This window comes from Colobus angolensis, unplaced genomic scaffold, assembly GCF_000951035.1.
Source record: "Colobus angolensis palliatus isolate OR3802 unplaced genomic scaffold, Cang.pa_1.0 Scaffold145, whole genome shotgun sequence".
NCBI lineage: Eukaryota > Metazoa > Chordata > Mammalia > Primates > Cercopithecidae > Colobus > Colobus angolensis.
Genome location: NW_012114544.1, coordinates 2,963,516 through 2,978,445, shown reverse-complemented (window position 1 = coordinate 2,978,445; position 14,930 = coordinate 2,963,516). Strand labels below are relative to the sequence as shown.

Genomic DNA, 14,930 nt, shown 5'->3' with positions numbered 1-14,930 from the left:
CCCAAAAGCAGGGTCCGGGGCTTCTATCTCTAAGTGTCTATACCCTCACAGGGTTATTATGAGGACAAATACATGTAAACATGTGAAATGAATAAAGGAAATGTTTAAAATAATTTTTTTTTTTTGAGACAGAGTCTTGCACTGTTGCCCAGGCTGGAGTGCGGTGGAGCGATCTCGGCTCACTGCAAGCTCCGCCTCCTGGGTTCACGCCATTCTCCTGCCTCAGCCTCAGAGTAGCTGGGACTACAGGTGCCCACTACCACGCCTGGCTAATTTTTTTGTACTTTTTTAGTAGAGACGGGGTTTCACCATATTAGCCAGGATGGTCTCGATCCCCTGACCTCGTAATCTGCCCGCCTCGGCCTCCCAAAGTGCTGGGATTACAGGTGCGAGCCACCGTGCCTGGCCTTAAAATAATTCTTGACACATAGTAAGTGTTCCAAAAAATATTCATTATTACGTGCAAAATACATTTGTGGGATTCAACTGAATTGTCATTCAACTGGAAGTAAGTTAAATTGATGTTTTTCAAATTTTTTTGATGCAAATCACAGTGACTAAATTCCACAGCATAACCTAGTAAGAGCTCACATTTCATGAAATAATATTAACCCTCATCACTTGATAATACACTCTGACATTTCCTATTATACTTTACTTGTTTTTAATGCTGGTCATGATCCACTGAATTCATCTCACAACCCACTAATGAGTTGTTACCCCTAGTGGGTGAATTCATTAGAGTTTGTCATAAAGACCATGATTCTACAACAGCCTCAAGAACATCTAGAAAGAGCAGTTCTCATATTTTCTGTCTCCCATAAGATATGAACCACCAAGAAAACAAGGTTCAGCCCCAGGGTATGAGACAGGAGACCATATGAGAACCCAGGCTCACCAGACACAGACACTGCGAGCAAATGAAACATAGCTAGCGACTCGGAACACAGAGCCGCCATGACCACAGGAGGAGGTATTTCACAACCTGCTGCTTTGGAAATGCTGCTTTCTCAAGAATCAATCATTAGAATCAACCTTCACATCACACTGAATATATTTCTTTTACTCAATCACCTGCCACGGGAAAAGAGAATGGTAAGAAGAGCCTAACATTTTCTGAACTCTGATTTCTAGCTCCTTAACTGTAACCCATGTCTCTAGAGAGCCTCCAACTCCTGACCCCCCCATAAGCACTGTTGCCACTGAGGACTCAGCCAAATGACCCTACCCATCTCAGAATCACACAGTTTAAAGCACGGACCCTAAATGACACATAAATCATGACCATCTGCTCTGCTTCAGGCAGGAGACGGCCTTTAGGCATGAATAAGAACGCAACTGAAGCCTAGGACTGGAAAAAGAAAAAAAAAGCACCCTGAAGGGTTTCAACTGCATTACTCAACAGCTTCCTACAGGAAGATAAATGTTTTCAACTGATCATACCTATGGTTGTTATCTCAGAATGAAAGGAGGATTTGTTTTCCTTTTCTGAAATAGTAGGATTTCTGAATGCAGATCTACATTACAGCTCTGTTACCACGAAACTACTCCCAGCCTTATTAAGAATATCATTCGCTCACCCAGTAAAAACCTCAGCCATGAAATGCAAAAACCTGCCTGCAATATCCATGAGAAATAACTCAAATGAAACCAGATGAAAATGCTCTTTATGGCTTATTTTTACAGGGAATCACTCATTACATAATGACTTAAGAGTTGCAGGAAGCCCTCCAATGGCACAACTCCACAGGCACAACTCGCATCAGTGATCCCAGCTCGGCATTTGCTGCTGTAGGCTCGGTGATCTGCACCAGACAGTCTTCCAAGGGAGTTAAACAGATCTCATTTATTTGTATTCAGGTAGGAATCATGAAGAGAGAGCTCACCTTAGGGAGTCTGAATCGAACTACTTTTACATATGACACCCTACTTAGAAAATTTATTTTTAAAATCTTAAACTCCAAGTTCCAGCTAATAATATACACTTGATTCACCTGGAAAATAATCTTGGGAAGAAAATATCGAGGATGTCAATAAGTTATTGCATTCAAACTATGTAACACTTCAAGAACATCATTTAAACCTCCCTAAACCATTTTTTATTTCTTCAAATGACCCAGCTCCCTCTAGTCGCACATAATTGGTTAGAGAAACCAGAATTTGGATTTCAACGCAACAGGTTATAACAACTTCTTTGTTGTCTCTGTGCACCGTAATAATCTAGATGGAGTGACAAAAAGCCACAAATGCACGAGTAAATCAACTATGATTGCACAATGCAAGCACCAAGAATGGTGCTGCTATAACTTTAAAGGGCAGTCCAAGGCAGGAGAGAGACGCTATCTTCCAATGAAGTCCAGTCTAAGACCTACCTGTTCCGTGGGTCCCTAATTCTGCCTGATCCACCCTCAGCAGCTCTCCTTCTCTGAAATCATTATACTACCTACTTTTGGGGGCTTATGATCACAGAATGTAGTCAAACGCACTTAAGGGGTCTTGATTCTAAAAGAAACTTAAGATCAACGGAATCTCACAGAAGTTAAACAACCTGCCCAACTTGATCTTTGCCCTTGATCTCCAAGTAACTGATGTGTTCTCCAGAGTAGAGGAAGTATATACCCTAGTTTTGTCTGTTTGCCTAGCCCAGGGCAATATAAAATAGAAGACACTAAATAAATATTTGGTGCACAATCTCAGAAATATTCAACAACCCATCTACACCAAAAAAGCCTACTGTGAACATTATCTAAAAATGCACTGTCTTAAGTACAGTGTTGAGATATTTACCATATTTACCACGTTACAGATAGAGCCCAAGGCTGAATATAAACTTGTTAGGTGCCCCCATGATGTGTTGTACCAAGTACTGTGTCATCTATAAGTCACTGTTTCATTTTAGTCTCTCAATTCCAAGAGGTAGCTTGAGATATCCCCATTTTGCACATGAAGAAACTGGGAAGACTCAAAGACTTTCATGTGTTTGCTCAGTAAGCAGAGAACATAGGATTCCACCCATATTTATAGAGGGCAAATTCATAGCTTCTCCCCTTAAACATGATGCCTCAAATTAAAGACTGCCTTTAAATATGAACGTCTATGCTTCTTAAATTCTTCTATAAGAAAATTAAGAAATCATTATTTCTTCCTCAACAGTGTTAAAGCTTACAAACTCCTGCCCTATACTTTGACCTACCAGGGCTTAATGCATACCTGAAACTCTTTCTTGCTCCAAAAGCTTAGTGTAAAGATTGAATATCTGTTCCTGGACTTTGCACACAGACCGTTTAATCTTTTCCCTGCGGGTCACCATGTAAGTGAGGTTCCGAACCTAGAATGTAGAGAATAAAGATTCTAAGTAAGCAATACAGTATAACAGTACTTTGGTGCTTTTTAAATTTCTTTACCTAAGAGAAATTACCCCTACTAGGGCCTTGACAGATACTTGAAATCAATATGTACTTTAAACATTTCATCCAATCTCTAATCTCATTTTGGTAAGAAGGATTCCACATATACCCCTGAACATAGGCAGCAGCAACACTGAAGAGGGTTAGGGACCCACAGGAGTGGGAGGGACACCTAGAGAACTGGTACAAAAGTCCTGCCTCCTCCACCACACCTAACCCATCCTGGCACAGAGGCCATCGGTGTCCAAGTCAAAACTTGCAACTTCTTGCCAGTCTTTGCTTATTATTGCATCAATATCTTATATTACTTGGATGGCCAATGGCTTTAAAGCAGCTCAGAAGCCACTTCCGCTGCACTTTATCAACTATCTTCTGAAGGCTGAACTAGGTCAACGTGGCGCCAAAGGTTATCAAAGTGGAGCCCCCTGCACCAGGCCCACTGGAAGACCAAATGGTTACCAAGAATCCTAGTGAATGTCTTTGTCAACTGCACACTGAACTCACTGAAAGGCCTGGAGTTAGCAGGTAGCTTATGGGTTGCTATGAGGTGTGCAAATGCCTAGGAAACTTCCAGCTTTGCCAATGATTTGCTCGTTAGACATCTCCAGCAAGTCCAGTTCTTTGTATCATCACTTGAAAAACTGGTATTGCCCTCTCCTGATTCGCTTGTAACTGAAAAGACTCAGTGCTAAGAGTTGGCTCTACTTCCTATCTGATGTGCGACTGCTTTGGATCACATAACCCTAACGTATGCTCAGTAATCAACATTCAGATTTGTTCCCCACCTGTCATCACTCAATACACAAAATTTAAAGAATTAGTCTCTAAACTCCCTTAATCCTTCAGTCCTAAAATCTATTGGTCAACCTGATTAGATTACATGGGCCTGAAAACACAGATGTCAGACACAGCACACCAAATACACAATTAAACCCTTCTTCAGGAATATGTGGACGAGACCTCCTAAGTAATCTCAGTGGCAGGAGTGGTTGCATGTCTTTATCTGACCACATCTTTCCCATTAGCTCCTACAGGCATGCCTTCACTTTCCTAAAAAATCCCATTATGATCAAACTCTTCCCCTGCCACCTTTATAATTTTTTCCCCATAAACTCAATAAAGTAGTATCACCCTAGTTTAAGTGAAAAAAGTCCAAAGGTCACCAACCTTTTCTTTTGGTAGTGAGGACAGCAACAAGCATCAACAAGCCTTGTGAAGACACAAAAGATTTTGCACTCTGGCGTAGTCTAAGTGTAGACTAAACCCTAACAATTCCAGTTGTGCTAAAGGCAGTCTCATTTGCAAAAGGACATGAAGCATGAAGAGAGACCAAACACAGGCTTTCACATTTGCATCAGAATAAAATCTCCTGGCCTAAACAGGAAAATGCCAAGTCAGGCTTCTCCTGCCCCTAACCAATTCACTTTCAGGATCTTCCCATCTTTTTTTCTGTATCAATCCCTTTTGTCACTAACATTTCCTGTCTTATTTTAAAATTAAAGAATTGAGAATAAAAACACTCTCCCTGTCTCATAGTAAATATTACACGGATGTCAATCAGCCTAGTTACGGTAGTCTCTTTCCTTTTCTGACAGCTGCACACCCTCAATCCAAGAAGCAGTGTTCTTTATAGAAATTCTCACCAACTTGGGAATGAAGTGGTTAACAGACTACTCTCTTTGATAATATTGTTCTATCCAGGGGAGATTAAGAGTGAAGCTCAAGAAAGAGGGGCCAGACCTAGATCCACAGCAGATTCAAAACTTCTAGGAAACAGAACCGTTTTTACATTAACAAGGAATCTCACTCCTGGAAATAAAAAATGGAAACAAATTCTGACATCTTAGGAGCAGACAGGTTGCTCTCATACTCAAATCAGATGTGTAACGGAGACACTTACATCTCTCTTACTTGAAATTATCCTTGAAAATGGAAAACGGGGAAGCCAGGGAATTTGAACTTTGTATATTATTCAAATTTAATTTTGGTAGTTTTGACCAAACCATGGCTGCTACATAGAAAAATCCCACTCCTATTCCTCATGATCTCTGATGGGAAATATCTAAATGTAAACCCAAAAAGCAAAGGGCATGGTTTTCAATTGGAACAAACCAGCCCTAACTCCACTTTACAGTAGTGAGGACTCTAAACCTGACTTCCCTTATGCATAAAGCTCCCTGTAGGACAACGCTCAGCAACCTCCACCTGCAGAGCTGGACTGATGCTCTCCCATCCTCAAAACACATCCAACTTGTCCCTTCCTGCACCCACTGCACCCGCTGCACCCGCTCCACCAAGCTCCCTCCCCTGCTTTCTCTTCTCCCAACTGCCTGCAAGGAGGTATCTGAAAAAAATCATTTAAACCATCTCTAGGTGCACTCTCACACCACCTTAAACCTTATCACTTTCCCCTAAAGCAGTGTCCCTAAACAGGGGGTACCCACAAAACAGAACCACCCTCTGGAGGTGGGGCCCATGACTCTGCATTCCTAAGTTTCCGGGTCAGGCACAACACTCTGAGGACCACTGCTCTAAGAAACCCAAAAGTGGTTTCAGTGTGTTTTCTTGAATCCAAAACTGTTTGCAGCAACGTGCCTTTTTTTTCAGGGGACACTGTAGACACTACCAGGTTTTCAAAGGTGACCATTTCCACTGAGTGACTACAGGACTGCCCCCAGGACTTGGCCACTTTCCATAATGCTAGCCAGAGTGCAGTGGTAGCATGTCTTTATCTAAATAAATAGTCATTTGCTGAACTCACGTTTACTGCATATTTTAGGGGAAAGGAATGAGAGTGAAGTGGCAGCCTTGGAAATGACATGGCTACCCACCACATCAGCAACTTTGTCTTCTTGAAGTTGTGTGCTCCCAAGCGCTCCTGAAATCTACTCCTGTCACCTAACTTCCAGATCCAGAAATGGTACCCAGGTGTGCAATGCCCCGAGGTATGTGTTTGAAGGAAGAGCAGTCACCATAATCACTCAGTTGCCTGCATTTCTAATGATGGCCACTCATTTGTCAGTCTGAGAATGATCATATGCCTTGATTGTAGTCACATGTATTAAATGATTTTTGAGGATCTGCTACAAACTGATATTGTGTGAATTAAATAGAAAACTAACTTACTTGAGAAAACAAGTTGGTAGTAATGATTGTTTTTTTATTGTCACCCCTGCCCTGATACACTTACTGTTTACAATTACAAATAACTGTGCAACTCTCTGGGCAAGGCAAAGATTTCAATTTTTTAATGCCTTCACCATCACAAGCATCATGGCAAATTTGGGGTAGCATATTTTTTTCATGACAATAAGCCCATTTTAAACTGAGTCTAAGGCTGGGTGCAGTGGCTCATACCTGTAATCCCAACACTCTGGGAGGCCACAGTGGGTGGATCACTTGAGGTCAGGAGTTCAAGACCAACCTGACCAACATGGTGAAACCCTGTCTCTACCAAAAATACAAAAATTAGCCAGGCATGGTGATGCATGCCTGTAATCCCAGCTACTCATGAGGCTGAGGCAGGAGAATCACTTGAACCCGGGAGGCAGAGGCTGCAGTGAGCTGAGATCGTGCCACTGCGCTCCAGCCTGGGCAACAAAGTGAGACTCTGTCTCAAAAAAATAAAAATAAACTGAATACAAACTCCCTAAAGTTCCTTAGGCTTTTTAATAAAGTAAATGTAAGTAATGCCACACACACACACACACAAATCCTGATTTATTCCCTGTTTCTCATACATTGTTGGCATTGTTCTACTTAAACAGCGACAGTGATGACTCCAAAAAAAATGTTTAGAATTAGAAGTGCATGTTAATCTGAGTAACTTAAGTACAGAAAAGAGTTAGTACACCACAAGCATTTTCTACACTTTTATTTTGTGGTGATTGTGAGACAAACACAGTCCAAACAATAGACTTCTTGTCCTCCCCCTCCCAACAACTATCTGACTCCACAGCTCATGCACCCCAATTACAGCAGGTGTCGGGCTGGCATAAAGGCTTCTCACCAGGATTCCAGTTTATCCTTCTCAATCCTTTTCTCATCTCTAACAAAAATGCCACACATACATGTAGTTGTGACAGGCAAAGTCTTCTTTACACTCACCACCAGGGGGCGTAGGGGAGCACAAAGGCCTCACAAACCTGCTCCAGGCTCCTGCCTCCTCCAGGGCCCGAATCCACCGCCTTCCCAGGAATCCTAACCTGGTCTGAGAAGGGGCATCACAAATAAGCTGGCACTCAGTCGTGTACTAAAAGGGTCGCTAATGCTCCCTTTAAAAGACTTTCACTTCTACGCCATCTCTAACAGGGCCATGCAGGTCTCCATGAGATAGCGCTTTTTTGGTCCAGTGCTTCCCGGGTCTTTCCCTGTTCTTTGCCCGTACTCCCATTTCAAATCATCTATGAATCAAGAGTCTCTCCCAGGCAGGGGAATCACTCCCCGCTAATAAGCGAGCGGCTTGGGGGAGATGTGTTAACTGTTTCAGGCTACTTGGGTACCTTTCAGTGCAGACTGCTTCAGGCCAGAAAACCTCGCTCCCACTTCGTTTACACTAATGAATTTAATCGGTAGCCAGCAGCCAGGGGAGTTGATGTGGAAGATGCTCTAAGAAGCATCCCCAATTAGCAAGCCTCAGCCAGAAACTACCTACAGAAAGTAGGAGGCCCTAGGGGAAGGCAGCCCACTCCTCATTATTCCTGTAGCAGGAAGGGACTTCCAGACGGGACTCCAGAGGTGATGGAAAGTGGGGGAGGCACAAAAGCAGCAAACAGCGGAAGGAAGTGCCAGCAGCTGAGGCTCGGCAGCCAACAGCCACGACATTCAGCAATCTCAGTGTGACAAACAACACATCTGTAGTGTGCTGAGCATGACTGTGGCTCCTCAGACAGATCTGACACCGCTGTGCACCAGGAATCCCACCCATACCCGCACACAGACACACAACAGACATGGATGGAGACGGGGACACACACACCCTCAGTGATGACTTAGCACCTCACTGCCAGGAGTATCTTCTGTAACAGATATATGCATGTGTACATACAGCTCATGCACACACATCAGCACCCACTGCCTGCTCTGCTACGTGACAGTACCGGGAATTCCCCTATGAATTACCCAAGAAACAAAGCGGGGGCCAGTGCTTCACAAGCCCATCACCAGCACCTAGTGTTTCCCCGGACTCAACAAGCAATTCTCCCCTCTCTGGCCCCTCCTTTAGAAATGAAATCCATGCTGGTTTTCTAAATCAGCCTGTGAACAATCCTGAGTCAACTCCTTGGGTCATTTTCTTGGGGCTCATTCACTCTAGCTCTAGAATGAAGGAATGGGGGTAGGGAAGACACACCCCATTTGATCTTACAAACCAGTAAAGATTAATGGGAAAGTGTTTAAAAAAAAAAAAAAATCACAAAGAAGCTCCCCACTCAGTGGCAGTTCTGCACATATGTACAATGAGTTTACCAGCCCATAAATATTTTTAACCAACACAACCTCATGCTGTGGTGTGTACAAGGATCTGAGAGTATATGACTGGCTATCATTTCTTGCTCTGGGCAAGCGTTCGCCTCTTTGCATCTTCTTCTCTAAGTCACTATAAGGTGTCAGTGTCAATCATTACCCTCTCCAGGTCCTGCCGCAGGTGCGTGAACAGCTGCAGCCTCCTAAACAAGACATCCTGCTCCCGCTTGGCTAGATTGTCCTCTTCGTCTTTCTTTGGGGTGATCAGGGGCTTGTTGAAATTGACCTTCCTCTTCAACTTCCAGTACTGGTACAGGAAATCCACTACTTCCTCAGGCAGCCGCAGAGCCCTGGCAACATCCAGCAGGTTGACGAAGGTGTAGAACTCATCCTCCAATTGCTGCAGCTTCTGCTTACGGACACTCACCCGGTGGGCCTCCTCCCGGTTCTGCTCAAGGCTGGCAAAGGGCTCCAGCGGATTCCGGGGGGAACACTCAGGGGCCCCATTCTCCTGTGCAGCCCCCTTGCCAAGACTCTCCTCAGGTTTCCTATGTGAGCTGTGCTTTGGGCAATAGGACTTGAACTTGACTTCATCATTCTCTGCTAAGATGGTCTTCATCTCCAGGCCCCGGTCAAAAGCACAAGTCACATGGAAGGCTGTGCGGCAGTTCTTCACAGAGCACTGGTAAGAACACACAAAGAATATGATAATAGACCATTATAGAGCAACCATGGCAGAAGGCCCACAGTGCTAGGCACCCCATGTACACACGCACAGAGAAGAGCCATGCTTCAAGAATGTGCTGTGACAGGAAAGTTGTATGTGGATTAACCCTGGAAGATCATGTCATGTTTTAAAAGAGGTAAGGCTTGGGATTTTTTTGTAGAGATGAGGTCTCCCTATGTTGCCCAGGTTCGTCTCCAACTCTTGGGCAAAAGAGATCCGCCCATCTCGGTCTCCTAAAGTGCTGGGATTACAGGCGTGAGCCACTGCACCCAGCCAAGTCTCGGAATTTAAGGGCCCTCTTCAAATGAAAGGTTTAATCAACCAAACCCTAACTTCTTCGGAAAAGTAACTGCATCCAAATCCCATCTTGAAGCAGACATGATTATACAAATAACATGTGTAGAGGAAGGAGGTGTGGCACCAGGATCATATTCAAAAGAATTTGTACTCAATATGCAAAGTCCACTTTGGTTTTCTTACACATTTGAGCTCTTTTGGCGTAAACTTGAGTAAGAACCTTCTTGGGAAGAATGACTACTACTCACAGTTTGAACACAAATCCTCATTCTGACTCCCCAGCCAGGAAGAGTCCCAACACAAGTGAGAAAATGAACAGTGCAACTTCCTTGAAGCAGCATCAAGGAGAAACTGAATAAAAACCCCAAAGAATAGGAGACAAGAGGAATCCAGCACAGGAAAGGTGGGGAAAGGTCTTCACACTTGTGAAGAAGCTTCACCAGATGCATGGAGGGCTCTGAGCCCTGAGATCTGTGCATGCCGGGCCTGGCCACTGAAGAGAGGCAGAACTGTGAAAGACCCTTCCCATGGGTCACAGGGAGGTCAGCCTAGAGGCCAGGTGTCAGCGAACTATACAGAAGAACACCTCCCCCTCACTGCCTAACAGGGCCACAATTTAGTGCCTTTGATTCAGACAGCAAGTCTCTGGTGTAGCAGGAGCAAAGTGATTCACTCCTCCTCCACTGATCTTGCTGAGCAAATCCCTAGAAGGTGGTTCCTCATGGTGACTGAAGCCAGTCCCTGAAAAGCAGCACTGCATTCATTGTGTGAGGCCAAGTGATCCCCAGGGCATGCCAGGGGCTGCACAGAGCTGTAGAATTCAGTGGCTTCAAGCCAACTGAGAAGTTGAATTCAACTCATTCAACAGATCCTGAATCACATCACCACGGATGGCAGAGGCTAGAGCTAAGGATTTCCCCCTAATCATTTCAGTATTTAAGAGGAAACTCGCTGCCAGCCAGGCTTTATTCCATTACTATGAGGTCTCTTTTACTGAGAAGAGGAGAAAATCCAGCTCCCTTCACCATTCCACCCTTACAAACACCTCAACCACACAGACTGACATAAATCTGTGTTTTCTCTATAAATAATTTCAATTCTAAGAAATGTGTGAAATCAGCTTTGGTGGCAGAACACACACGCGCGCGTGCACACACACACACACACCTGGCCACTGTCATGAGAAGACAAAGTGTCTTCCCTTGTAGCACACAGCCAAGTGGGAAGCAAAAGTGGGAACAGATGACTGAGACACTATCTGTGTTTGGCTTAAACTACACTTAACCCAAGTGCTCTAACCCTAAAGAGAAATGAACTGCAGCAGAATATTTATACAGGACTTTGTAAAAACGCCAAATGGCCTTCCTCAGGGTTTTCCCATTCAGGTTGACTCAGCAAACAGATGTTTCAGAAACGTAAACCAGAGCCTTCACAGCTGCAGACATTTCAGAGAGGAATTCTTTTAATAAAATCAATCCATTCTGTGAAGATATGAAAAATCATCAGCCTTCTTTGGCCTCTTCTTTAGATTAATGTTCTGGGAAAAAGAGGTCAATGGCAACAAAAAAGTCATTATATCATCTCTCTTCAAAAGGGAAGCAAAGATCCCATTCGCCCACCTCTTTTAAACATTAATTATGCACCAGGATTGGCATACTAAGGAAAGGGCATAAATCCTACGCTCAGAACACCAGGGAATGTGGTCTGCTGCAGCCTGTTTCCTGCCAGTGCACACATGCATACGCATACTTACACATGTATACTCACACACATACACATGCATATGCATACATATACACACGCATACTCACGCATTTTTACACACACATACTCACATGCATACACACATGCATACTCACACAAGCATATTCACACATGCAAACACAAATGCATACTCACATGCATACTCATACACGCACTCGCATACACACAAACATATGCACTCACACATAGACACGTATACACACGCATACTCAAATACACATTAATGCATACTCACAGCATACACATGCATAACCAAATACACATGCATACACACATACACATGCATAATCACACGCATACTCACACCCCCACACGCACTCACATTTGCATGCTCACACACATACACATAATCACACATACACACGCATATTCACACACACACTCACACATGCATACACAAACACACTTAAGTACATCAGCTCCCTGCCCTTTTCCTGCTCCACTCTTCCCTCCTCCTTCCCCAATCCAACTTGGGTCAGAGGCGTTTGTCATGTATTCACATGCCAAAAATATCTCCACTATTTCAAGGTCCCCAGCCAAATCCTACCAGCTGTCTCATGACCCACCCTCCAAATATTTCTGTTATATTTTGGATTCTTGAATACCAGTCGAAGTGATAAAGAAGAAAAGTAGAAGCACTTGGCTTGTTAAAAAAATTAAAAAATAGCCAGGCACGGTGGCTCAAGCCTGTAATTCCAGCACTTTGGGAGGCCAAGGTGGGTGGATCATGAGGTCAGGAGTTCGAGACCAGCCTGGCCAACATGGTGAAACCCCATCTCTACTAAAAATACAAACATGAGAATTGGTCAGACGTGCTGGCATGCGTCTCAGCTACTTAGGGGGCTGAGGCAGGAGAACTGCTTAAACCCGGGAGGTGGAGGTTGCAGTGAGCTGAGATCATGCCACTGCACTCCAGCCTGGGCAACAGAGTGAGACTCTGTCTCAAAAAAAGAAAAAAGAAAAAATTTTAAAACCACCTTCCCGAAAGAAGTATTTATCAGCCAAAATGCAAACTGACTTTGCCGAATGAGGTCATTTCTTTAAAACCCATGGCTGACAGTATGACCATGCTCTTGGAGCTTACGCCTGTGCTGAGCTGCTGTGTTTTCTGCATTGAGAAAGAAGCCATCCCAAAACAGTGCCTCTGCTCCCAGAATTCAACGAGGAAACCAAGGAAGAAGAGCCTGGGGCCTGTGCTGGTACATCCCAAAAGATCCAAACTTAGCCTGAAGGGCCCCCATCAGCCACACACAGCACTGCAGGTCTCTCTAATCCTGACTGGCTAGATGTCAATAATGTGAGACCTAAACATGAACTCCTTAGGTAGGGTCTTAGACCACGTGAAAAACAGTATGCCATCTATATTCCCTCCTTAATTCCCCTATCTCAAGACATCTTATGCTTGTCTGTACCTGGATATGCAAAAGCAGACAGGCAACATGTTTACACACAGGTGTGCATGCACTCTCTCGCTCAGGCTCTCTCTCACACACACACACACATGCATGCATGCACACAAACTGCCATAAAGAATCAGACATCCAGATGATGTTCCAATCAGCTGACAGCATACACGGGAGCTCCTCACGGATGCACATCTACCCAGGCCGTGTTCGAAGAGTCTCTGTTTTTCCAAATGCAAATGCATCAGCATGTCCCCTTGATTACTAACAGGTGTGCGCACACCACGGAAACCTGCAATCTCAGGAGGCCGCCACAGAGCTGGGTCAGGGTCTGCAGCTACACTCAGTGACTGCAGGTGAGAGGGTGGCCAACTCTCAAATGCCATGTCAAGGAACATCTCACTAAGGCTCCTAGGAGACGTTGGCCTATGGAAAGAAGCTGTGATGTTGGACTTTGGGCAGAAAGAGGGTAGCGAGAGACAAGAACCGCCTCACAGTTCAGGGGAACTTCTGAACTACCCTGTGACTGTGAAAGCTTGGGTTCTGGCTACACCGGATACAGTTTTAAAGGTGTGCGTACTGGGGATGGAGTCACCCCTTGGGAGCTTCGACCTGCTTCCTGGATTCTAGTCCCCTCTCCAAACCCTTCACAGAGCCTTCCCTCACTTGCTCCCCACCACGCAGGAAAAGAAAATGAAGCCATTCTTTGGAAGCTAATTACCTGTATAGAGGCCCCAAACTTCTCATTGCAGAGGCTGCACACTAGCGCCCACCGACTGCTGGGAATGTGTGACACCTTGGTGATGGGCTCCATCTTCTCCGGGCTGCCAATGCTCACCTAAAGGTCCGAAAATAGCAAGACAGGGTGGCACAGGTGGTCAAAGGCTGAACATGAATGTCACAAACTAAAAGATCCATTACTTTCCTACATCTCTCCTACCAAACAGTGGCAAGGGGCACTCACTCACCTGGAACAAAGCAAACCCTTACTTTAAAAGCCTCAGAACAGCCCCAGTGCCAACTGAGCCCAGAGCCCAGTCCCCATCTGACAGACATCCCTGTTTGTGAAAAACACTTAGATAACTGAGTTTTCACTTCTCACCAGAGCGTCTGATGACAAACACTCACGTACCAGGACAATGCCGTCTATAATCTCTAGCCCATGATAAATTGGTCAGGACTAAAAATCCATCTTAAATATATTCAAACAGGTTGTCAACAACAGGGTAAATAAATATAACCTGTTTTTAATCTCTCGCCAAAGAAAACCACTTTCTTCAGTCCGAAACATGACTGTATTCAAGATGGGAAATTACAAAGATAAATAAGGTATCATCTCTGCATTCAGCCTGGATCACCAAATTGTACCCCATCAATACCAAACCACGAGACCCAGTGCTACCAAGACCCGAATCATGAAACCTCAATCCAAATCATCCTCAAATAATTTTCCCCAGGAGGAAAATGTACCAAAATCACACCCAAAAAATGCTGAAATTTGAATCGCAAATTATATTCTCACACTGAGCTATGCAAATTATATTAGTCAACGTCTGAGACCAGAAATAAATTAGACCAGACCTGAAATTAAAAAGGTTGAGGCTGGCCAGGCACCGTGGCTCACGCCTGTAATCCCAGCACTTTGGGAGGCCAAGGCGGGTGGATCACGAGGTCAGGAGATCAAGACCACGGTGAAACCCCGTCTCTATTAAAAATACAAAAAAATTAGCCAGGCGTGTTGGCGGGTGCCTATAGTCCCAGCTACTCGGGAGGCTGAGGCAGGAGAATGGCCTGATCCCGGGAGGCGGAGCTTGCAGTGAGCCGAGATCATGCCACTGCACTCCAGCCTGGGCGACAGAGCAAGACTCC

The 14,930-nt window shown here is 44.6% G+C and overlaps 1 protein-coding gene across 5 annotated transcripts in view; it reads right to left on the bottom strand.

The window, feature by feature from the left end:
* Positions 1 to 14,930, bottom strand: part of JADE1 (jade family PHD finger 1) — a 75,063-nt gene that overhangs the window by 4,289 nt on the left and 55,844 nt on the right. For all 5 annotated transcript variants that reach the window (XM_011935605.1, XM_011935608.1, XM_011935606.1 and 2 more), the window contains exons 8-10: positions 13,783 to 13,899; positions 9,031 to 9,552; positions 3,211 to 3,328 (exon numbers count right to left, since the gene is read on the bottom strand). In XM_011935605.1, coding sequence (XP_011790995.1) covers positions 3,211 to 3,328; positions 9,031 to 9,552; positions 13,783 to 13,899 — 757 coding nt within the window. The remainder of the gene's footprint in view (positions 1 to 3,210; positions 3,329 to 9,030; positions 9,553 to 13,782; positions 13,900 to 14,930) is intronic.